At 38.4% G+C, this 26,282-nt stretch overlaps 2 protein-coding genes across 2 annotated transcripts; one reads left to right on the forward strand and one right to left on the reverse strand.

Moving 5' to 3' along the window:
* Positions 1–8,632: 8,632 nt before the first annotated feature.
* LOC139741572 (putative pterin-4-alpha-carbinolamine dehydratase) lies at positions 8,633–11,935 on the forward strand. Its single transcript, XM_071652155.1, has 3 exons — positions 8,633–8,734; positions 9,733–9,870; positions 11,359–11,935. Exons 1-3 carry the CDS (start codon positions 8,705–8,707, stop codon positions 11,536–11,538), a joined length of 348 nt encoding a protein of 115 aa, XP_071508256.1. The 5' UTR covers positions 8,633–8,704; the 3' UTR covers positions 11,539–11,935.
* A 6,882-nt stretch (positions 11,936–18,817) lies between these two features.
* On the reverse strand, positions 18,818–26,153 carry LOC139741573 (uncharacterized). Its single transcript, XM_071652156.1, has 3 exons — positions 25,700–26,153; positions 24,547–24,796; positions 18,818–20,485 (listed from the first exon to the last, which is right to left on the reverse strand). Exons 1-3 carry the CDS (start codon positions 26,150–26,152, stop codon positions 19,008–19,010), a joined length of 2,181 nt encoding a protein of 726 aa, XP_071508257.1. The 5' UTR covers position 26,153; the 3' UTR covers positions 18,818–19,007.
* Positions 26,154–26,282: the final 129 nt, after the last annotated feature.

Here is a 26,282-nt window from a genome sequence, read left to right on the forward strand (position 1 = left end):
TCAAATACTTTATATGACAGGACCTTTGATAATTGTTTTCATATGCGATGATCACTGTTTGCAATTAACTCCACTATAATGGAAAGTCTCTCAGATCATGATATACATCTCTCTGTGTGTGAAGTTCCTTCATTCCGTCATTTTGTGGTGGGTTGTAGTCTTTGTGGTTCAAAGATAGAAAGCCATCAGTGAATTGCCAGAAGGCAGGTTTGAAGCCATCAATGATGACTCCAAAACTATGATGGTTGAAGGATATTTATTTGAATACAACAGCAAGAGAGAAGTATTCATTAATGGAGGCAATGCATCAAATTCTGAAGAGATGCTGCAATATTAAATTGAAATGACATTTTGGAATTTAATGCATCAGAGATGAGTAAGCACAATAATGAATAGAGTGTGAGTGTGCGCGTGTGTGCGTGTATGCGTGCAGTCGTGTGTGTGTGTGTGTGTGTGTGTGTATGCGTTTACATTTTTCTCTGGGTATGAACGGAGATGCTGCGTGCAGTTGAGAGAATTACGTATCTATACGACAATACAATGACGGCACCTTGACACCTTTTTTATAAAAACGGTTCCTGAAAAGTATGAATCGCAATTAACAAAAAAAAAAAATATATATTATATGCTATCAATATACTATTGCAAAGTCATGAAAACAAGTGGGAAAGGGAGGGAGGCATAGTACATGTACCAGTATACGACGCCACAAAGAAGTACTAATGGAGGCAAAGTCCTTCCGAGATGTTATAAATGATGACAGGTATGGAAAGTATACAGCGTGAAATCCGTCATTGCATCAGCTTAATTGCCAACCTGTTCCTCATTAGTGTCCCATTGTTTAGCTTTCTCTCCAAGAGGGATCAGTGTCTCATCCATATGATATTCTTTTTGCAAATATTACACGTCATGCCTTAACAAAAGAATACAAAAATCGGGTTTATTCAAACGTGTTGTGACGCAAGGCATGAAGATATGGCTCAATAAAATCAAACAATCCATTTATTAACTCGATCTCTTGACGAATCGTGCAAGCTGAGATGAGGATAGGCAAACAAATGACTGACAACCATTATGATAGTCTTAATTAGCTCGGCCAAGAAGAAGATCACATGGTTCCGGATTGAAACAGCCTCAACCTTCAGTCATTTTGTATAAATACCGAAATCATGAGCCCGGTCTCCGCACAGAAAGAGAGAACCATGTTGTGAAGATTTGTAAAGAAGATCAAGACGGGTTTGGCTCATAGGGAAGGAGTTTGAGCACTGAACGTTTTGCAAGACTGAAACCTTTTTCATCCATCTTTATCTATCTATATAATACAAATTGAAAAGTGAGAATCAATTGAAAAAGGTTCTTTTGCAGAAACTCTTTGTAAGCCCAAAAAGCTTGTTGCAGCGAGCAGAGATTTGAAGAATAGCGATCGGCATGCATTGGTATACCGGGAGCTCTAATCTGACTTCGGCAGAGCGCGACCACTTTCGTAGTCATGTGTGGACCATAACTACTACCACGATTTACACCGCATTCGGCATCTTAATTGTTACATTGAATGCCACAAATCTGTTGGTGATAAAACGTACTTGCACTCGATGCTACAACAAGACTTCCAAGTACTTCTACTCGGCCTTGGCATGGGCTGATATCTTCGTCGGCCTGTTTTGTTGCTTCTTCGAAGTTCTGTTCAACATTATTCCTCACTTCGTATTAAAATCTATTACCTGCATAATCTTGTCCGTCATATTTGATATATTGATCACAGTATCTATGTTTATCCTGTGCTGTGTCAGCCTGGACAGATACATCGCCATCACACGCCCTCTTCAGTATCCTATGATTGTCACTGCCCGCAGAGCCAAGGCTGCCTTGTTGTTATGCGTTGGAGCATCCTTCGTTTCTCTTCTGGACTTGAGGATGATAAAAACAATCGATGAATACACTCGTCCGGGGACTTGTCCGCTTCGTATCATTCTCAAAGGAGATGTCAATGGCGCCCTCGTCATTCATGCCATCGTATCGTGCATACTTCCCTTGGCCGTTCTCAGCTACACCAATATGCGTTTATTGGTTTATATTTTACGACTTCCCTTACGTAAAGAAGGTCGATTCTCGCAAGAACAGGCAAAAAGAAGAGAAAGAACGGCAAACGTATTTTCAGGGAGATTTAGATGTCAGCACGGGACATGTCAGGTGACTTCTAGCGATAGTGTCAAGGAGTCCAGAGGTTCAGAAAATTCAACTCTAGGGAAGGATGAATCTGAACCGAACCATTCTACACGTTTGCTTGAAACGTACACATCGGACGGAAAGCAACCAACAAATCATCCAGAAAACATCGAGCATGATAAAACAGGAAATACTGCCCACGTTGAGACTCTCCATGAAATTCATAGAAACTCCGACGTAAGTCCAAGCAGTGCATCATCACTGAAAATGAATGGCAGCATGATGGGAAACAGGAACACTCCCCGGCGATCTGTGGTTCCCGTCGGAGAACGCATCAACACCAAAGCCATCAGAACCTTGCTCGTGGTCACAATAACTTTTCTGGTTTGCTGGCTGCCCTTTGCTGTACTTCTCACCGTCAAGATGTTCTCACCAATAAGATGCCCGTACAAGGTGGCCTTGCTTGTGTCTGTCCTAGGCGTGAGCAACAGCTTCTGCAACGCCATTATATTTCTCTTCACAAGCCGCTGTTACAGAAAGGTTTTCGTTATGTATGCTCGAAGGTGTTTCACTGGAAAACTTTGCGGTGTATTTTGCAATAAAAAACGTAGCCACTAAAGTTTCTGGTTTCTCGATAAACAACAGAAGATCGATCGAGAAAGCGAACGTGCTCATTGAACATACAAGTGCACATAAGAACAAAATAATAAGCGCTGATGATGTGAAATGGAAGGCGAAGAGAACTATTATAAGTGACCCTTGTATATCTATAGAGCTAACAAAGAAAATGAATAGTTCAGTTACAGGTTATTCTTGCTGTCATTAGACCTCCATAATTCCGCATAACAGCAGACAACCGAGAGACCAAATATTGTCAAGATGATTCGTCTGCAGTCTTTAAGACCAGACAAAATAATAATGTCTATGCGGGGTAGTTTTAAAGACCCCTTGAAAGATCACTGAAAGAGCAAAAAGAACTCTTCCAGCAAATTTCTCAAAGATCTCTATAGGACCTTGAAGACTGCCACATAACGAACGTTCACTAAAAGACCTGCATATTAAGACTGTTGAGAGATAACCAAAAGATCATCTGGACTACTCCCCTAGACCTTCGAGAGATAAATCAAAGTCTCTGAGAGACTACTCTTTCAATGATTCCTCAAATATCCCTCAAAATCTTTGAGTGATCCTCTCCAGCAGAAATGTGGCAATTCTTGAGAGACTGTTGAACGTTAATTCAGAGACCGGTGAGACCCTTGAGCGCTCGTTGAGAGATCGCTGAAAGCTTGGTGATAGACCACTGACAGACAATTTTCACAAAGGACTGCAGATAGACTATTCAATTTGAATGTAAACCCTGAAATTCACTAAAAGACCGCAGAGGAATCCTGAAAGACCATTGAGATCATTGAAAGTTCACTAAAAGATCATTGTATGTGAGATCTACTAATCTAGGGTCTTTTCAGTGGTCATTTTGAGGTCTTGCCCTATAACCGTGTCTAATGAAGGTATGTAATTACGTAAACAATGCAAAAAATATCAATTTTCTGTAATACTGACAGAGTTTGACAGGACAGAGTAATGTTATTGATAAATTGATTAGTTAATGCAGTTAAATGCGTATACACAATCATATCGGATAACTTTAGCTTGTTCATTATCTATACGCAAAGGTAAGCCCTATTTTGTGTCTATGTATATCTGTACAATGGATTTTGGATGATTGCACCTGTGATAGGATATTGATGCCTTGATATGTGTTTATATTGGTATTTCTGCTTTCGTTATCATTGTCTCAACGCTGGAAACCATTGGGATGATTGAGTTTTTCCTTCCCGTAAAATCCATTTTAACTGTACCTTAAAAAGGTGTTGTCATGCACAATGATGGTGATTCCTATTTCTAGTTCTATGCTACGTGATTATATAAATGCCTGTCTAATTTGGCTAGAAATAAACTTACAAAAGAATGGATTGTACAACAAACGAATACAATACAGTGATGTCACCCTACATACATTGTTAAATAATTTAAGGAAATGAAAGTTAGACTTTATTCACTGTAATGTTTCTCTCGAGAGGTGGCGCTATACACCTCTTACACGATCTAACAATCTTATTTAATATTCCATCGACACATTTCATATTGACAGCGTTTAAAATCTGTCACACACAAACACACACACACACACTGCACACATGCACACCCACACAGACGCAGACACATACGAGGGCCTACACAAAGAGTTTGATCGCGCATAACGAGTTAACGGTAGTCTGGTTAATTTGAGATAGGTATACTTGCTATTAAAGATGGAAAACACACAGGAAATTAAAGGAAATTAAGAGATATTTTAATCAAATATCAGGAATATTCCTAGTTATGTTAATGAGGTATCGCTGAAATGTATATCTTGATTCATTACGGGTAGCATCATGGTAATAACACTTTATCAAACCTGTTCGACCCGAACTATTCGTGGACTTATACCTATGATATAGGGGACTCCAACGCAACCTTTCATTAACATAACACGTCGGTTATCCGGAAAATTCCTCGACATAGGCCTACAGGCAGTTATATCGCCCATTTACCCACCATGTGTTAATGCTCGCCAGCATGGGGCGTCAATATTGTTTTCATGATTGGGGGGGGGGGGGGGGGGGGGGACTTGGAGACTACAGTCATGTAGGTGCGGTGGAGGGGGGGCATCCCACCTTCAACATGAGGGAGATTTTGCACGTTCAGACCTAAAATTCGGCGATTTACTAGTGCACAATGTGGGGGAATATTTAGATTTTTGCTCTCTAAAACAGTAAGAAATTAGATATCACGACTCATGAAAATGTGAATATAATTATATAGTTAAATCACGGTATCAATCCTTTGTCTGCGTGAGGGTCATCACTGTGTACGAAGTCGGGGGGGGGGGGGGCGGAGGAGAAAGTATGGAAGGGGGATACCCATCCTTCACAGAGCTTTGCAGTTTTATGGTTGAAACAGAAAGATTTGATGTAATTTTTTAATATTCAGAAAATTGTCAGTTCCCGAAGTGTAATGAGTTTATGAAGGGGAATCGAGGAAGGTGAGAGTATGGGAGTAGGGATATCTTTCCAAGAGACTGTACACTCTCCAATATTTTCCAAAGTAGGTCCAGTCAAACAGGTTATGGCATAGATAGTATTTCGAGAGTATAATAGCAGATTATTAATTTTTGTATGTCCACTATAGCACATGATTGTGAAGATTGTTATTACTAGTCGTGCAATAGCTGTTATGGAGGTGTTTGCGTTTTCTTTCACAGTTGTGAATTGTCATGTGATCATTATTTTCATGTTTAGTGCAACAAACATTTTATGCCCCTGTCACACTTTGCCGCGCGGATAAGGCAAACGCATGAGAAACGAATGTCGATTTTGGGCATCTGTTGTATCCGTTGAAATGCGTTTCGTGTCCTTTCTTATCATTTGGATGGACTTTAATCTTCCAGTGATTTCTGTCAGAACGCCAAAAAAAAAAACACACACACAAAAAAAACAATAACAAAAACAAATAGCGCGATATGACCCTTGTTCGATAGTTGTACATTTTCTCTTGTATATCTGCACTGTACCATGAAGTCGTTTTCTATACTCATTCCCATCCGCTAGGCCTCCTGTGATGCAGAGTTCGTTGAGCACTGCGTGAGATGGAATGGATTGAACGGCTATAGTAGGCCTACAGCATATCAAACGCATACGCAAGTTTCTCGGACATTCCATGTTATACGTCTCATACGTCACCCATTTATTCCTCGTTAGTTTTGTCCTATGAGTATGCGGTTCATAATTATTATTCGTTTCTCATGCGTTTGCGCACGTTCCACCGTCCTGTACATAAATCGCTCCAGGTGCGTTTTTTCTTCGTTTTGTTCGGTCCTAGACCGTGCATGTACCCACCTTTAAAAAGGAAACTTTACACTTTGTCCACAAGATTGAATATTTACAACGGAAGAGCAAAAATATTGCCTGTTTCTTGTACGGTGGGCCTATCCGGGAAAGTGTGACAGGGCTTTAGTATAATACACTGTATAAAATTGCCATGTTACATGAACAAATGATAAAACAATTATTACAGTATACCCACAGAACGTATTACTCTCGGTTTTTTTTTTCATTTGTGTGTGTGTCTGCCTATGAGTCCTGACTACTGAGAAGGCATATTTCTCACTCTCTATAGCATACGCTTTCCTGTATCTATTATCAATACAACCCATATTCATGCCGTTATTATATCTAAAATAGGGACACATAAGATATCTTAATATCAAAAATAGTGCATGTTCAAATTCGTCTGCGTGGATGGTGTACTAGTATACGGTTTATCGTATAAGATGTCATGAGAGTATGTACTCCTATGTTGGTTTCAATTTCAAACCAGAAAGATATACGGATATTGTGACATCGTTAAGACAAATAGTATAATGTCATCACTATTATATTAATGCCATGAAATTCGTAGGCATACTTGAAGTGCTATATATTGTAGATAACACAATAATGATTATAATATAAGGACAAAATAGTAAAATGGTTTGGTATGAGCCACTGAAATAAAGCCGATGCTGTAACTTCGTAGGCGTATCTTCTATTGCGACTGTATAAAGTGGAAACTGACACCATGCATAATCTACACACATTACAACAAAGAGTTTATCCGTCCCAGAAAAGTTAAGTCTAAAGCAGCGTCATGCCTATCACTTTTAAATGCAGTAAACTAGCGTCCGTATAGATGATCCCAATTTTACATGCTTGACTTTGACTGATCCGAATAGTTCACATTTTATCAGGTACAATTTCACAGGCATATTCAAGTTATGTCTTTAGAATTAAACGGACAGAAATGTAGACGTTTTATCAAATTCCAGCGAAATGGAATTCTACGGTTTTAAACGTTTTCATAGTATTGCATTTGCTGGTGGCAACCACTCTTAAAATTACTTTAGGTGATGATGTCTTCATCTACGGGCGCGCTGTGGGTAAGACTTCTGACTCCCAATCGGAGGACACGAATTCAATTCCATCCCAGTGGTTTAATTATACGTAGAGCGGACACGATGTTTTTACCTTCCACGTCCCTCTCACCCAGGTGTATAAATGGGTACCTGGCTACGCTATCAGGGTAATGAAAATGGCAGGACCCTCTGGTAGAGCAGTGGCAACACTGAAAATGCTATAGTTGTGCCGGATAAAGAAGGTATTATTATATTTATCCCAAACAATCCTAATTGGTTTTAAAACACACAAAGTTAAATTCCTTAACGCCTTCATTTCTGTTTAGGTAATTGAAACACACACACACACACACACACACACACACACACCCATACAAAATATCATTCAGCAGATAGGCTTAAAAGATACTTTTTTCTTAAGTTTGAGTTGTTTTTTTTTTTGGTAAAAAATGCAAGTATACATTACCATCATACCGAAACGTGTGTGTAAGTCTACATGACAGAGTTACGAGGTAATGCTATAGCGTATCATTATATAAATTATGCGAATCATCCCAGCTCGTTGTGGTTTATTGTAACAATAAACCACATGAATTAATGAAATAAAAATCAATGTTATAATTCTCCACTCCTGAAATAGGGAAGATGGTGCACTGTAAAGGCCTACATATAATTTTCCCCTGTTTTAGTTACCTCATTATTATTGTTATTAAGGATGTCCTCTAGAATGAAAAAAAAAGATAAATAAAAAAGGAACAAAACGAACTTTAAAAATGCACACAGATATTAGGTGTCTTCATCCTTGTCTATATTCGTTTGTTAACAAACAAACAAAAATAAACAAGCGATAGCAGACAATAGTGAATGCGAACTTCCTGAAGCCACCATTAGGGCTCGATGACACCTGTAAATTACAATGAAATAAATGAAGAAAAAAATCAATTAAAAGTCGGAAAGGGCAGTTTGGCACACACACACACACACACACACACACACACACGCACACACACACACACACACACACACAGAAAAAAAAACTGATAGCTGCAGATAGTGAATATATGAATTCCTCTACTAGTATTGTGGTTGGAAGTGAAAGCTTTTCTCATGGAATTTGAATGGACTATATTTGATTGGGTGCATGTACGGAAAATATGGGAGTTTTTGAGTATCAAAATTAATGAACTTGTAATCTGGCTTTGCGGACCCTTGGACAGAGTTTGAGCTGAAGAAACCCCTTGAAAATTTGATGAATGAAAGGGTATATCTTACTCTTTCAGGTTACCGAAGATGGAACACCTCATTTATCCCAGCTATTTTACAGTTTTTTTTTTTTTTTTTTTTTTTTGTATTTTGAATTTTAACACACGTCTGACAGAGTACTGCGATCACTGACCTTCATCTCTACGATCTCACGAATGCGATCACTGCGCACGACGCGACGCGACGAGACGTAGACGCGACGCGACGCAAAAGTGCGCGTGGCGTGGGTACGTAGCTATCGAAGTCTGTGCCGTGCTATCTTGATCCTGGCTCTCAGAGTAAATGCGCTTCGTGAGGTATTTGTCAAGGATGGTGAGTACATGTTGCTATCATTTGATTTATACCTTACTGCTGAACTCCTCAGAAGTCACATGTATACCGCAATATGGTATTTTAAAGGTGTTTACTGCTGGTTGAAATAATTATAATGAGAATCTCGTTAGCTCAGTCCCATTCGTTGAGATATGTGTTGTATAGCAAACTCGTATTCATAATTTGATGTAGACTTACCAGGTACCTAATCATGCAGTACAATTGTAGTACTACAGTGTAGTATAGTACAAATTGTAAGTCTACTACTCATCGACCACCTATGTTTAGATCGACCACCCTTGCGCAATGGCTTTCTCGCGTATAAAATCAAAAGTACGCGCGGGACGGGGCGTATACGCTGGAACATTCAAACTTTCAATTTAAATTTAGATCTCGATACAGCAAATCTAGGTAGAGCTCTAACTAACTGAGGTGAGGAAACAGGAGGAAAAAAGAATTGAAAAAGAAGAAGAAGAAGAAATCCTCATTTTTAATAGTAATACGTGTAGGCCTAATTATTGTTAACACGTGTTTGCCCATTCATTCAATTTACAGTGTAGGCCTACATGCTTTTCAATGGGAAAACGGGTGGTCAATTAAAATGATGAGCTTGCACCAGTGTTCAGTGAGAAATGTCACTTGCATTTGTTGCCAGAAATTTTGCCCACTGTACGGTACGACTATGAGTCGACAATCTGAGCCTGGGATAGGAATCTGTAGTATTTTTTGTCTCAAGGGGAATGAAACTAAGGTGAATCTGAGGGATACTTTCTGAGATATAAAGGTATTTAATTTTAAAAAATGGTTAATGAGTACGGTAGTAGGTCTGACACACTGGTATGTACATGTGTGTACTGTACAGTATGTTGGCTACTGTGTATTGCGTGTTATGCTGTTTGACTTCCGTTATCTTTATGATTAAGAGTGACTTTCATCTACATGTGTGTGGTGACTTTAGTCCATGTATGAGCTTCTTGAACGAATTTACCCCTCAAAAGGCATCAGAAGTGAAGCGTGCCAAGCTGAGTGGTGATGATCGCAGCCAAAAGCTGGCAGGACTCCTGTCGGCTGGATGGAAAGAAGTTGAAGGGAGAGATGCCATCCAGAAGCAGTTTGTGTTTGGAAATTTCAATCAGGTGAGTCAGAGCAGAGTTCAGCCGAGTTCTCCTTGAAGTACAGTGTATGGCTGTTCTTTTTCAGATGTCTCCTCTCTTTCTCTCTCTCTCTGTTCTTTCTCCTGCCAGTTTTTTTTTTTGTTCTTTTTGTTTGTTTTTTTGTTATCCTTACCATCATGTTATTTGCAGTCTCTAACGACATGCTTTTCTTTATGTTGCTCGTGTATTGATTTCCTTTTTTTAATCCCTGCTCTTAAATAACAATGCACTCTTCTCTGTGTCATAGCTCACCACAATATACCATTTGCTTTGTCTTAACCTTGCACTAATTTTCTTCTAAAACAGTACTCACTTAGTGAGAGTTCATTAGATTCCTCTGAGATTGTAGTACATGCCTCACATGAAATGATGAGATTAAGAGAAAGAAAAAAACTATTTTTGGCAGTCTCTCAAGCATTTTGTAGAGGAGAAATGAGTGTTCTTCTTTTTATTAGTGCCATTTTTGTGAATTTAGAAATATTAATGTACTTGTACTCTGCCTGCCCTGTTAATCTGCCAGCTTTTTCTGCATGTTGGTCCTGTGTGTGTGTCATGCATGTTGAAAATTAAATACAGCTGTACCTCTTTTTAAGGATTCAAAGAAAGTGTTGTATTTATGCCATATATTTACACAATTTTGTGAGTTGTACAGCTACAAAGTGTATATCCACTTTAGAAGCTCAAAATTTGCAATATCCCACCTTGGATGTATTAAATGAAACAATGATTATGGATGACAAAGACAATATTTTTTGTTTGTTTGTAAATTTTACAAGTACAGGTCGACTCACAGAATTTGTGAGAATAGAAATGTTACAAAATATACCATGTGTACCCCAGCAATGTAGTGCTTCAATAACAGTCTTGCAATGAAGGCCTGCTCATAACACAAGTCATACTCCAAAGCAAAGCGATTTCTTCTTCTCTACATGTACCGGCATTCCCCTGCATCACAGAGACTTCATTGATTTTTCCTTTTTATTTATTAGGTTACATGAGAAACGAATGATGCTATTGAAAGATGCTACGTCGTAACACTCAAATCAGTACATTGTAGGCAAGAAAATTTGTGCGAATTGGAGAAGATGGCCTTTTTTGTGGCATGAAATTTTTGCAAATTGCCACTGGCATTCAATGCAGAAGGTGTATACACGAACTTTCCTGTGCATTTTAATCTTGCACTTCTTTGCTCATGGAATTCGAAAATTAAAATACATGCAAACATTTTTGGTTGTATTGTTATGTAACAATGCAACTGTACTTCCTAATGTTCTTTTGTCTAGCAGAATTGAACAAAGTATAATAACTGGACCACTGTTTACATGGTGATGATCCTTGAATTGTTTTTTGATAGTTAGGAAAATGTATAGAAAACTCTTCATTGGCATACCTATAATTGCACAAATTAGTTTTTCATATATGTATGCACATACAATGTGAACTAAAATCTTGATTTCTTTTTTTCCTCAGGCATTTGGATTCATGACGCGTGTAGCACTAAAGGCAGAGACTATGAACCACCACCCAGAGTGGTTCAATGTATATAATCGTGTGGACATCACCTTGAGCACTCACGATTGTGGTGGCCTGTCCGACAATGACGTCCAGCTGGCAACATTTATCGACAAGGCTGGTGAAGCAGCAAAGTGATGACTGCAGTGTGATGCAACTTACTACAGTAATTTGTTTGTCTTCAAGAGGATTGTTTGGCCAAATTTTATCATGAATTTGTGATGAAAGAAAGATATCACAAAGACAAAAAGAATGAAGCAATCAAAATGCAAAAACTCTTTCAACATTCCCTGCTTTGAATCTCTCACTCAGAATACAGAGATTTGAAAACAAGTCACATATGGCTGAATGTGGAGGGAATTGGGGTTCCGGATTCCTTGTGATTATGTGAAATTTCAGTTCTTTTGAGGGGTAAGGTGGTAATTCCGAGAATTGTGTTTTGAAGACAGATTTTTAGATTATTTGGTGTGTTCATTAGTGTAACCTTGTTGTTAACAGAAGTTTCCATGTAAGATAATTGAAAGGTATGAATATGGTTGCATGCAAGATATGAAAGTTGTCATAGAGTTGAATTGTGGTGTGTACCTGGTATACCTTTGTAAAGTTAGTTTGATAGATAACATTACCCTTTTGGAGAACGTGTTTATGTGTGTAGCAATATCGACAACATTGCTAATAAACATGCTGTCCCAGTAGAATCAAGCATGCAATGCAGTATTGCTCAGATTTTTTTTTTTTTTTTTTTTTTTTTCAGGTAAAAATTTTCTCAGGGGACAAAATTTTAAGTACACATATTATGAAGAGGCATGTATTTCCATATTACTAATAACTTGAAGCTCTGCAAATACATAGAGCTTTAAGACATCAGAAGTACCCAGTATATTTTGCAGCCCTCATATTTATTCCGTGAGAATTGGGAAGTATAGTCTGATTGTACGAATTGTATGAGTTTTTTCACTGCGTCATTCTACCTTTAAAGATTAACTTGAAATAAAAATGGAGAAAGTGGATGAAATTAAAAACTGGATGCTCTCCAGATTTTCAATCATGTCAATTAGGCAAGCAGGAACTTGAAAAAAGTTCTTGTTTTGTAGCAATCATGAGACATTTCCCACATCATTTTAGGGTATGTCACTATGCAATTTTATTATTCATCTTCCATGAGTGTGATTAAGTACATCAATAATGGTAAAATATATTTCAGTAAGTCTGCTCCCCAATTCAAAGTTCAAAATTGTGTGTTTTGTGTGTGTAAAATATAGTAATCAGAAATGTTTGAAAGTGACAGTACAATCATGTGGAAATAAGGCGCAAAAGCTGACCTGTGAAGAACCTGAGGACTTTTTAAAATCCCTTGTGCACTGCAGGACTTTCATATCCACGACCTTTTGAAGTGATCTCTTTCCCCAAAGAAAAGTACAGAAATGTCCAAGCAATTTTTTCTAGTTTCATCCAGGTTCACCCTGTGTGCACTATTTGCAAATGACTGTTACTGTTTGTTTATGTACACAGTAGGCTGCTGTATATGTTGTATCAATAAGTCAATGAAATGGGTTGCTGTATCGTTTAAACTGTGTCCTGTGTTAGAGTAAAATTTATCATGAAGACACTTCTGTTCCCCTTCACCTTCTCTTTTATTGTAACATCAGATTTAATATGGTCAGGTAACGGTAAACTAGCACAATCTGGTCTTGTTCCATTGCATTTATCTGTAAAGATTGAAGAAAGTGTCAGTTTTTAAGGCTCAAACTCCCATGTTCACCATAGGATTGAGTGGAATTGTACACTGTTCAGAGTAGAATGGATGACCTTGGGAAATGGTAAACTACCTCTTCTGTGCCCTATGCACTTAGTAAATGTTTAGCAGTTGTATGTCACTTTATACGATGTGCCAACATTTCAAGGAGGTAGTCAATTGCATAATGCAGGACAGTCCCTAGTAAAGAAACCTCCAATCATGGTATACAGTATGTGACTGTACCCGAAGGAAGATTGATGCACCAGTCAAAACTTTTGAAAACTCATGTTCTGTTATTCACGGAGATTTTTTTTTTCTTTCTTTTTAGACGTGTTTGGAAGTAACCAACAATTAGAAAAGTTAAGTCAACAAATGAGAGTCCAGCCGGTCTTGTGTATCTCACTTTGCAGTCAGTGCATGAGTGTGGTGTTTGCAAGAGTGCCAAGTGTGGTGTTTGCAGAGAGAAAAGCTAAATGGCTATTATGACCACTCATCCGAGTCATATTTTACAGATGTAGTACATAGTAGTACAAGTAATTGCAGCTCAATACAATAAGTGTCATCACCTTGGCAGCAACTCCATTAACCTAACTGGCCAGCACTCATTTCAGTTGTTACTATTTAAGGGCAGGGGGGAATTTTAATTGTATTCTGCAAATGACTTCAGACCGAGGCAAAAGTTCATATGCCATTTTCCTAGACGTACTTAAAATCAAATGCTTTACATTGTCATTGTTTTAACTTAGAGACTGCTTTCTCTTCAAATGGCCCATTGCATTTTGATGAAAATTCATGTACATGAACAGACAAACATTGTTTTAGTGAGGCAGCATGAACCCCCAGAATGTTCTCGTTATAACAGACAAAGTAAGTAAGGGAATTAATGACAATTTTACTAGACAAGTCCTCTCATTTCAACAAAATATCCTTTAGTGTTAACATTATGTACATGTATCTGTGTTCCTTATAACAGGGTTTGCCTCTGCAAACATAGAAATTATTTATTTTCCATCAGCTTCACCCATTAGATGTATGAAATAACTATTGCACATGTATTACTTCTGATACAGTAACAACACATTATATTCAATTGAAAGATGTAAGGAATTGGAGGGCATGAGTCACAGATGATACCATTCGTGGTAAGGCAGAGCTCAGACATTATTTGAGTTCCCAAAGTATGACTGCCAAGGTAAAGAAAAAAGAGATACAAAACTGGGATGACGAAAATATTTTGCTTGTAGCCATTTCCTTTTCAACAGAATAAGAAATTACATGTAATTTCTTGTTAGCAAGTTCAGCTGCATGCAGTGTGAGAGTGTGATCTGTGATTAAGAGCCATTATGTCTTCATTCAAAATTATAGATTACAGAGAGAAATCCAGAGGGAACAAATACAAAAGATACCAAAAAAGACAATACACAGAAACCCTATTATGGGGTCGCTGGGACAACCATTTTTTTTTCTTTTTTTTTTTACATCGTTATGGCAGGTACCACATTGTACAGTGGACTCCCATTATAACAAATGTTGGCAGTTTCTTTTCGTTATATCAAAATTTCGTCATAACAAAACAAATGAACAATAACAATAAAAACCACAGAATGGATAATGTTGCGGCCTGAATTTTTACTTTGTTGTATCCGGAATTTTGTTATAACCATCTTTGCTATAATGGGAGTGCACTGTAAAATTGAAAAGAGACCAGCTAACTACTGTACTGGACTACTAAAGAACACTGCATTTAAAGGTGAAGGAAGGAGATGAACTCACTTTAGCAGTGTTTCCCCGAGTGTGTATACACAGTGGACACACAAACACACACACACACACACACACACAGTAGGAGAATGGAAACAAAAATGAGATGTGTAATATATACAATATATATATATATATATATATATATATATATATATATATATATATAATGTACATAATATATATAATATGTATATAATATACACACGTATATTATGTACATCGTAGAGAGAGAGAGAAAAAAAAAAACAAACAAAGCAGGGCACACAAGTGCACATGTCATGTAGTGCCTTCAGCTGGATTACAAGAGAATACACCATTCAAATTGCTGGCATATTATGAACATGCATAGTACATGTACATGTACATTGTATTGTATGTTCGTATGCTGTGAGAGTTGTAGACTGGCTATTGCTGTACCTTTACTGGCTCACAAAATGTCCGTGCATAGTAATGTGAACAGAAACATGTACATGGAAACAACAATTACGACAGGCAAACATAATGCCTCCAGCGATACTTGGGGGCAGAAGCATACAGACAGATGCACACAGAAACAGACACACATTGTATACACAATAATGAAGGCACAGGGTATGACTTGTAGTTGACATTGGTCCATTTATTAAATGTGAATACATTGACAGCACGAACATGTACATGTAACGGTTACAGTATTTGGCTTTAAAGCTAGCTGAACACTTGAGCTGTATCAGAATACAATATGCATCTACTACCTACACGTATGTTACATACAAATTGTATTGTCTATATACTGGCACATAAATTCAGACCTAAAATGTACAATGCAGCTAGTCTACTGCCCTTGACATAGGCCTACTTACAATATATGTAGGCCTACTAACAAAAGAATATTATCGCAAATGGTGCACAATTTCTTTGTAAATACATTCTTCATGTACTGTATATAGTTTATCTACTGAGAATGGAAAGAAATTACTGTATGTATTTTCAGAGATTTTTTTCTTTTTTTTGTGGGTGTAACTTCAACTGAAATATACGTATTTAAATGTCAATTCATTTGAATATATTCGGTAAATTCAAAACAATAACGGCAAGTAAATGACTAGTTTGTAACTCCAAAAAATAAGATCATGGCAAACAGAAAATTCACATCATTTTAACACGGTTTGAACAAGTACATTGTACACGTGTCATACAAACAACAAACTTTATTGATTTGTCTCACAGTAGTCTTGATTCCAGGCCACGACAATACCACAATTACTACATCATTTAAAAGATGGATGATGTTCAGAATGATGGCTATTATCATCAATATTAACTCTATCCTCATCATCATCCACCCTCATTAACATCATCACTACTATTCATTCTGGCAATAATTCATTTTAATCATTAGCAGTATTGTTATTAGTGATATGCAAAGTGGCAGAGTTCCCTTGTTATCAAATAAAAGATCAGGCAAGCATATGGTAGAAATGGTATCGGTATTCATAGAATACGTTCAGTCAATACTTCATGGCAGTGTGGCATGGTTTTGGCTGCAAAAGTTTGCTAGACATATACAAACAGATTTTTAGAAGCCAGTCACAGCTGAGAGGCATTTGTTTTCAAATTATATTTCATCAACATCTCTGTAGTCACCAGTAAAACATTCTCTGGTACCACTCTTTTAGGGCTGGGTTACTTTAAACACAGTATGCGCAATGTATAAAATTACACTGGAAGAGCTGGATTGGGATGGGCAGGGCATACATAAACTTAGACCTGCATCTAGTACAGTGCACTCCTGTTATAACAAAGTTTCCGGGACTGGTGGTTTTCTTTCGATACATCGAAATTTTGTTATTGCTAAACAGTAAACTTTACAACAGATATGTACTCTACATGATAATTTTGGGACCTGAATATTCAGTTTGTTTTAACGAGAATTTATAATTGTGTTCACTATAACAAGAGTGCACTGTATAAAGTACCACTAGACAGACTTAACATGGAATCCTGTATGGAAGAGACAAAGAGTTTAACCAAAGACACCTTGCAAAATGCCTCGTAGCAGACGAAAGTAAGATGTGTCTCAACTGGAAGCAACAGCACAGGAGAGAAAATTCTGGTTGTCTATAGCTGTGTACCTCATACAGCATTGTGAATAGGTCTATAAAAAGTGAATACTGGCAGTACATTCATAAGAAAATAAATACACATGTAGCTCAGAATGTGGCCACATTAACCAAGCAGTGAATTATTTTGAATGTCAATGTTGGCAAAGGCAGGCAAAAGACATGAAATATCACCCCTTCTCCTCCCAACCCCATCTCTTTCTCATTCTGTTTATGGGTGCATGGAGAATATAGTAACATCAACGGTCATTATTAACAGTCAACCTTATACAAGTATTTGGACCACAGACACAGCTTTGACTTAGAGAAAATTTGACTTATGAGGGATTAAAATCAACAGAATATGAAGAGGACTTGAAAGGACCTTTGACTTAGGCGATTATTTGACTAACACGTATGTGAGGTTGACTTTTAACTGTAAGCAAGGTCGACTGTAATTATTTTTGTACCCATCATTGGCCCTCATTTCAATCATTTTTGTGCTTCAAATGCCACTATGCAAAGAGTACCCCATAGCTGTTGTACAAGTACATCATGTCTTCATGCCCAGGCCACAGAAAGGGTTAAGAATGAGCAAAATGCACATCAACTGAGTGTGGATTATAGGACAGAATGTAGAAAACTAATCCTGTAATGTCAATTTGAATTTGTGCAGGAACATCTGGATAGTCCCTTGTTTTATCAATATCTGTCTCATTGACATGGAATGTGCACCAGTAGCTTACAAATTTCTCTCTAGCAGTTTAAATATGTGACCGTTCATCACAAAACGAACAAAAAGTCGCACACACTAATTTTGTGTGAGGACTGAAAATAGTTGAAATGGGTCAACCTAACCGATCTTGACTTTTTCATATTTTCTGAAAAAGCAAATCTTCTTCTACATCATGCTAAAATTTGGGATCATTAAACGGGCAGGAAAGTGTGTTTTTTTAGCAGTTTATCTCGGACATTTTTTGGTAGAATAGTGTGATTAGAAGTGTCTTTAGAGTCCCCTTTTCATTTATTAAAAACCTTGTACACACTCTTCACTTTCAACTCTAATAAATTTTGAAAGGATAATGCTACTGCTTTGAAAGTTGGCATTAATTATGGATAGAATGTGTTAATAAGGCATGCTCAATTTCAGTTTAATCTGATAATCCCTTCATTGTTGTTAGTCCTGTGGTTTACATGTTTTCTTGTCCCATTCATCGCACAGCCAGCACGGCTTGGTAAAGATTAAAGCGCTTGAATAGACACTGCCCTTCAGAGACTCTTTTTTCAGTTCACACTTTTCCCGAGTGTGTACTTTCTTTCCAATATTAGATACGTTAGGAGAGTCCATTTGATTTGAGGTATATATCATTTTAAAGCTTAAAGTCTGCTCTTTTTGAATATGCACTTAACTAAAATTTCATGTCTGGCGACTTTCTGTTTGTTTTGTGATGCAGGGTCACATATGATGTTGTATTCGACAGATACAGGAAGTAGTGCTCTTTGTGCACAAATCCAAACATCCACAATCTTATTCATTGACAGATCTTCTTTAGTTCTTTTTTTGTGTTTTTTTTTTTCAAAAAATATAATTTATTGTTATCTTGTTCATTACCTTTCGAGTTAATGCAAACAAATACAGGGGCCAGCATAATAAAGAAAACAAATTAGAAGAAATTGATGACATTGCTCTTAAATTTGTTGGATTATAGCATAATGATTATTCATTACATTGTTCAACACAAATACCTAACATGGATATCTATTGACTGAATATTTATTTCACCAAATGTAATTACACATATATATTTCTCTAAAAAAAATAATTATGCCATGAAGTGCGAAATTTGTGCTCGAGCTGCAGACTTTCACCAACAATTCGACATAGGGTCTAGGTCTGTTAATGTGTAATAGCACCATCTCACCTGTTCTAAAGGAAGAAAATAAAATCAGTTGATTTAGAATATTGAGTGGTCAAATCTTCATTGCCAAAATTCATGTCATAGTTGGAAGATTTGTAACCAATTTCACTGATTGCTTTGAAGTTGCTTATCCTGGTTGCTGTCCTCAGAGTTTCCTCCACTAGTGGATACTGAAGTGGCATCCCGCTGCATGACAGCGATGACCAGGTCTGCTGGCTTGGACTTCTGGTGGCGAATCATGTGAGTAGTCAGGTGATGGTTCAGCCCAAACCTCTGTCCACAAACATTGCATTTGAAAGGTTTCTCCCCTGTGTGGACATGCATGTGGGACTGCAGTGTGTACTTGGTGCCGAAGGCCTTGCCACAGGTCAAGCAAACATGTGGTCTGATCCCTTTGTGGCAGCGCTCGTGGCGCACAAGCCCCGTCTTGTCCTTGAAGGTCTTGTCACAGAAGCTGCACTGCCACAGGACAGAGGGTTCTGTGTGCTGGCGACGCTTGTGTGTGGTGGCATACTTCCTAGTACGGAATGCCTTGCCACAGACCTCACACTTGAATGGCCGTTCCCCACGATGCGCTGGCTGATGGTTGGCCAGTGCACTCTCCGAAGCAAAGGACTGTGGGCATTCGGAGCACTTGAAAGGTCGGTCCTTGGTGTGACTGCGGAGGTGAAGCATGTAGCGGTACTCTTCCATGAATACCTTGGAGCAGTACTCACACTTGAAGCGCCCACTTTTTATGTGGACAATCTTTTCATGCTTCAGGACGAGATGGTGGGCGCGGAACTTCTTGGGGCAGAACTTGCACTTGAAGACTTTGGGGCGTTTGCCCGACACCAAGATACGCTTGCCAAGCATGTCTGTAGGGAGATCCGGGTGAAATGGCTCTTCTTCAGGCTCACCAGGACCAACATACCGTGCCATCTGGTCCACAAGATTCCCTCGCATCCACTTCTCTCCAACGAAGACTTCGTGGTCGTGACGGAGGTGGTATACCAGGCAGCCCTTGCGTCTGAAGTACTTCTTGCAGTACTGGCACTGAAAAGAATCTGGGTCGTGAGATAGCTTATGTTGCTTCAGTGCTCGGCTGTGCTTGCATTCAAGACCACAAATATCACAGATTGGCTTCAGTTTATTCATTTCTTGGTGGAAAGCCGAGTGCTCTCTTAGCCTGCCTTCTGTTGTAAAACTCTTACCACATTTCTTGCACTGAAATTCATCACTGGCCTCTTCAGCTTTGGGGGCAGAGTGCCTTCCTGCAGACTTCTTCAAGGGAACAAACTTCACTTTCATAATGTTCCTATTGCTTTTGTTTTCTTTTACTTTCTCTCGTGACTTTGCTCTTTCCTCTCTTTGCTCCCTTGACTTTCTGGCCTCAAACTCCCTCATGTTTAAAAGATGTGCATATTTGTCAGCAAGATTCTGTGTCTGTGAAATGTCCTTTGGTTCCAGTACTTGCTGCAGGATCTCTTTATTTGGCCCTTTGGAGGTGTTTTCTCGTTCATGCTCAAACAAATTATGCCTCAGCAAGCTCTTGGGATTGGTGTAACGACACGCGCAGCGGTCACACTCAAAGATGTGGCTGTCTGAGTAGGAAAGAAGAAGAAACAGAAACAAAAGTTAACAGTAAAACTGATTTTTGGTAACTTGACATAAGTACTTGTTGTTGTAACCTATCATTATTCTTTAAAACTACAGTCAACTTCGGACACCTCGACGTCGGATAAGCCGAATATCACTTACCTCGGGGGCAAAATGAAAGTCCCGATTGTTCCTATGGAGTTTCCGTGTATTAAAATTCGCGTAGCTCGAAGAAAATAACTCGAAGTTCGGAATACCTCGAAGTGAAATCTACTGTCCCGATCTTAATTAACTTATTGTTTTTCCCGGCATGTAGCTCGAATCGAAATTGCAACATCACTCAGCATCTCCAATAAAGCGCGCGTGGACAGTGAAGAAGACATGTCACAAATCTTTTCACACTCGACTGTAAATATTCCCGACCAGAACAATCGCGCGCCCAAAGAAATACCCGGTACACAGCTGACAAGAAAAATCCCAACACCTACCTACATACGTACACGGTATGCACATAGCCCCCATGCCAAGCAATGGAGTGCTTACGATAGCACTACGCTCTGCCCCATCATCTTCTTTTCTTTAACCACTGTGTTTTAATTCTTGATCATGATAGTCATACCGTGCGCATAGATTTCTTAACCGTCGTGTCGCACCTGCGTATAGGTGTTGACAGATATATCTTTGGCAGTAATCACGGTCCACTGTCCAAACATCAATCTCCTGTGTAGTGCCTTTTTTAACTTTTATTTTTGCCTTTCACGAAGTATGCTTCATTTATTCTTCCCCGAGAACGCAAGCACTGAATTTTTTTTTTCAGCAATGCGATTATGAAAATATTGTGGAATATGATGTGGAAGTATAGGCCGAGCATAATAAAGAATAGAATAGACAGGGCTCCACACTAACTTATCGGGCCACCAGTATCACTGATTTTTATTTTTTGGTGGTCGAATTTACACGAAATTAAAATCTGGCAACACACACACACACACACAAAAATGGAGAAAAACATAAGAAAAACAAAATCGGTCCTACAAAACATAGAAAAACGAATATTAATCATTATTAAAGTGATACAGATGCCCATGTCTAAAACAAATGAATAGAAAATCCAATCATCTAGATGTTTTGTTTTAAGATTTAGCAAATAGGCGTATAGATTATTATAAAAGTTGATGCCTATATACTTAGGAGGTCAAAACTTACGTTTGAAATGAAAAAGTGGGAGCATTTGCCGACATTTGTTAGCATCCGACATTTGTTTTAGCATTGTAGAGTCGAAAGTTACCGTTATTCATTTCTTATTGTAAAAGCAATCATCCAACATTTATTAGTCTGTTAGCACCTTACAGAGCCGAATATTACCGTTAATCATTTTCAAATGTAAAAGCAAACAACTAACATTCATTTTAGCATCTTACGGAGCTGAATGCTATCCTTATCCATTTCCAAACGTGAAAGCAAACATCCGCTATTTGTTTCAGCATCTAACTGAGCGGATTAATACCGTTAATCATTTCCAAATGTAAAAGCAACAATCTGTCATTTATTTTTGCATCGTACGAAGCAGAATATTACCGTTATTCATTTCAAACATACAACATTTATTTTATCATCGTACAGAGCCGAATGTTGCTGCTGTCCTCTTCCGAAAGTGAAATGAATCATCTGACAATTATTCTATCATCTAACGGAGCCGAATGTTACTGTTTTTTATTTTTGAACATCGAAGCTGACATCAGACGTTTATTTTACCATCAAACGTAGCTGAATGTTACTGTTATTCATTTCGAAATGTAATAGCAAATATCCATTTTTTTTTTGCATCATATGGGGCAGAATGTTACTGCTATTCACTTCCAAACATGCCAAACGTAAAAGCAATCATTCGAGATGTATTTTAGCATCTTCCGGAGCTGAATGTTATTGCCATTTATTTTCGAACGTAAAAGCAAACATCCAGCATTTATTTTATCATTGTATAAGGAGTTGAATGTTATTGTTACTCATTTCCGAACGTCAAAGCAAACATCAAACATTAATTTTACCATTGAACGCAGCTGAATGTTACTGTTATTCATTTCGAAATTTAAAAGCAAACATCAGTTATTTTAGCATCGTATGGAGCAGAATATTACTGCAACTTCCGAACATAAAAGCGATCATCTGACATTTATTTTAGCATCTTCCGGAGTCAAATGTTATTGCTATTTCCTTTCGAAAGTATACAGAAACATCCGATACTTATCCAATAACCATCGTACGAGTTGAATATTGTTTTTCATTTCCAAACGTCAAAGCAAATATTCGACATTTATGTCAGCGTCTTCCGGAGCCGAATATTATCCTTATTCATTTATCTTTATCATTTATCTTATCTTTATTCATCAGTTTTAGCACCATGCGGAGCTGAGTCTTATCGTTTTTCATTTCCAAAAGTATGAGCAAACATCCGACATTTATTTTAGTATCTTACGGAGCCAATTGTTACCGCTGTTCATTTTCAAAAGTAAAGGCAAACATCCAACTTTTTTTTGGTGGCGCGATAGGGCCACCAAAATCTTCATTTCTGAAATTTTGATTTACATTCCGATTTTCATTCAATTCATTCATATAAAAATTCCATTTGACAAGCATACAAACAATCGGTAGGCACTATAACAGATACCATGTTGAACATCGATAAACGTCGGATAAGTCGAAGAAAATTCGACGTACAGTGTACGTACGCGTACCTCGAATATCGCGTACCTCGAACCATTTTCTTCAGTCCCGACGACTTCGAGGTATCCGAAGTTGATTGTATAAAACATCTTTCAAAGGATATAAATGTTTGCATCCCATATTGAAATGTCTTGTTCTCACCAGTTTTCCCTTTTTCTAACATGCTTTCATATTTATGTACACTTTATTTATTTCTTGAAATGAAGTGATTGTATTTTGTTCATGAAGACCTCTTTGACAATCGTCTCTGCAGACACAGCTGACCTCATGAGTGAAAACAGAACCAGATTTTCTTCACCATCTTGAGAGATTACTACTAAACTGGTTGTCTGCTCACCTATGACATTAGCTACACGATACCCTTGCACACTTTTGCACAAGGATGTCACCATACCATAACAATACTCTCATACAATGTAGGATCTTCATTTATCTCACAGTTCCAAATTCACCTTGCACTAAGAAATGATTGTCATTTCTGTATCCAAGCACTACACACGTAACCTGGCCCACAACCGTTACAGCCAAAATGTAGTCCTCAAATGCCAGCTGAGCTGTTTATTATTGCTCTAAAATGTAGATGTACACATCGTATGCCTAAGAAATATGTGAAATAATGTTGTTATAACATAAATTTCCATTGGGTAACGATGAAAATGTGAAATACAAATTATATCAAGAGCGGAAAAGGCTTGCGGGAAGTCCACAATCTCAGTGCGCATAGGCCTACCCCATTATGGTTGCTATGTAATTTTTCATAGTTTATTATCAGTACTCGAGTATTACCAATTATTGGTAATCAACAAATTCGACCACATCAATCTTCCATGCTACAGAGAATCACACGTAGCTTGTTGGAAAATGTAAATGCAAGGGCATGATTGATCACCATATTACATGTACGTTATACCTTCCCACAATGCTACACTTGCATATGAAGGGTTAACAGGGAAGGCTCTTTTGGAATAAAAGTTGTGTACTATCATGGCCAGCAGAACCGGGGGGCGGGCTAAGACCCCCTCTCCCACTGTTTTTTTTTTTTTTTTCACCATACACAAGGAATACATAAGTACATCCTTTTAGTGTATTTGAAGCTAATTCCAAATGATGAAAGATGAATTTTAAGCCCCTCTGAGAACTATGTCTGGCTTTTTCATCTTTATCTGGATATGGTGACTGGCTTTTAAGAAGCATGTGTCTTATATTCCCATGTGTCAGGATTCTAAGATGCGAAATAAGGTTTGCTTGAAGTCTCAAAAATGTGACTTGATGTCAGGTCCAAAACCCCCAGTGAAGCATTATATAGGTGAGTGGTTTGTCAGTGATTGGTATTGAAATGCACCTTTCTTGTAACATAGGTCATCGAGTGCTGTCTTGAATCCAACATGCTTGAGGTAGTCTTTGCTGTAGAAGACCCTCAGCTGGGTTCCAGCCTCCACACTCTTTGTTGTGCGAAAGAAGATGTCCCCGTAGAACTGGAAGGCCTCCACATTCTGTTCACTTCCTTTCCTGGCTGTCTGCACATGGCGCATCCAGTTGTTGGGGTCACACGCCCCGTCAAGGTAGAACCAAGTGTGGCCTCGGACGCATACCTGTTGAATGCATTTAATACGCTGTACCAATAAAATTCATCACTCTTTACTGGTGACATACAGAAGGGTACAGCATTCAAATATCATGAATCACATGCTGTCTAGAACCTGGCTATATGAATGTTTCTGAAGGTTATAGCGTCTTTGTATTCTCTGATGCACAAGACAAGTAAAAGAGATTACAAAACTATAAAGTGCTTAAAAATACTTGACGAATCTCTCAACAAGAGAGAAAAAACAGTTTTCTTAGAAACTTCTACAGCAGCAAAAACAATGTGAGGATGCATAACCAGCCATATCTATTTAAATTATTCCATGTGGAAGGGAATTACACATCTGTGAAGTGATAAAATATGTACATCCGACATGTACATACAAGGATTGTGACAAAGTTGACAAACCTTCATAGTTTTGATTTGCTTAAGTACAGAATCACAACATAATGTTTTGGACTTTAAAATGCCTAATTAACAAGACTGCACATTTCAAGCCATTATTGTTCAAGGGGTACAAAGTACCATGCAATTTGTCATTGGAGTATATGTCTACCAAAACTTCGGTTTCAGTTTCAGTTTCAGTTTCAGTTTAGTTTATTTCCACAAGTTCAGGTAAAAACATATAAATATACAATCAATCAGTTCTAACACATACATACAAACCAAAACTTATTTTGGATAAGTACATAATCGCAGTTAAAAGTCAAAAAGTAGGTGTTCAAGACTGACATAACAATTAAAATAAATGGTGGAGGAAATCAGCAGTAGGCCACTGGCCTTTCAAGGCTGATCCCACGAGCAGCTTGCTGATGAAACAAGGCATACTGATGTATCTTACACACAAAATGTGAAGTTCAGTACACTACTGTATCAACAGCTTGATGAACACTGCCAGTAACGAACTTACCTCCCACGTAGTAGGGTTATAGCATCCAAGACTTTCCTTCACAAACTCCCCAGTGAATGGGCCAAACTCCCGTCCCGCCTCAATGACCCTGGTCGCCACCACTCCCGACACGCCCTTCCCGTCTTGAGATGCGTCTACGTATCGCAACCCATCTGGGAGGTCAGGTGGGGCAGATTGGGGTGACGATGTTGGTCTCAGGTCCTCAAACATGGGTTCAGTTTGGCAAGACTTGGTGGCGATAATGGGGAGAGGTGATTTGGGTTTCCTTGGCTGCACTTGTGGCTCAACAACCTGTACTACTGGTTCTGGCAAGCCTGGTTTCTTTGGTTTCTGACGTGGGGCTGAACTGGTGGTCTTCTTCTTTATAGTGTTGCTCTGAGAGGCCTGGTGTGGGTCTGGCAAAACACTGGAGCTGCTGCATCCACCCGCCACACTCCTATTAGCCATGTTCATATTGTTGCTGGATGCATTGGATCGACTCTGTGTGGAGTTGGAGAGGTCTTGGATTTGGTAGCTGGAGTCAGAGTTGGAATCATTGTGCAGGGCTTGCTGAGGTGTTGGTGCCACCACAGTTGAGGATGAT

The sequence above is a fragment of the Diadema antillarum genome, unplaced genomic scaffold (assembly GCF_040938485.1).
Source record: "Diadema antillarum isolate AM-2024a unplaced genomic scaffold, OU_Dant_1.0 seq00000935_RagTag, whole genome shotgun sequence".
NCBI lineage: Eukaryota > Metazoa > Echinodermata > Echinoidea > Diadematoida > Diadematidae > Diadema > Diadema antillarum.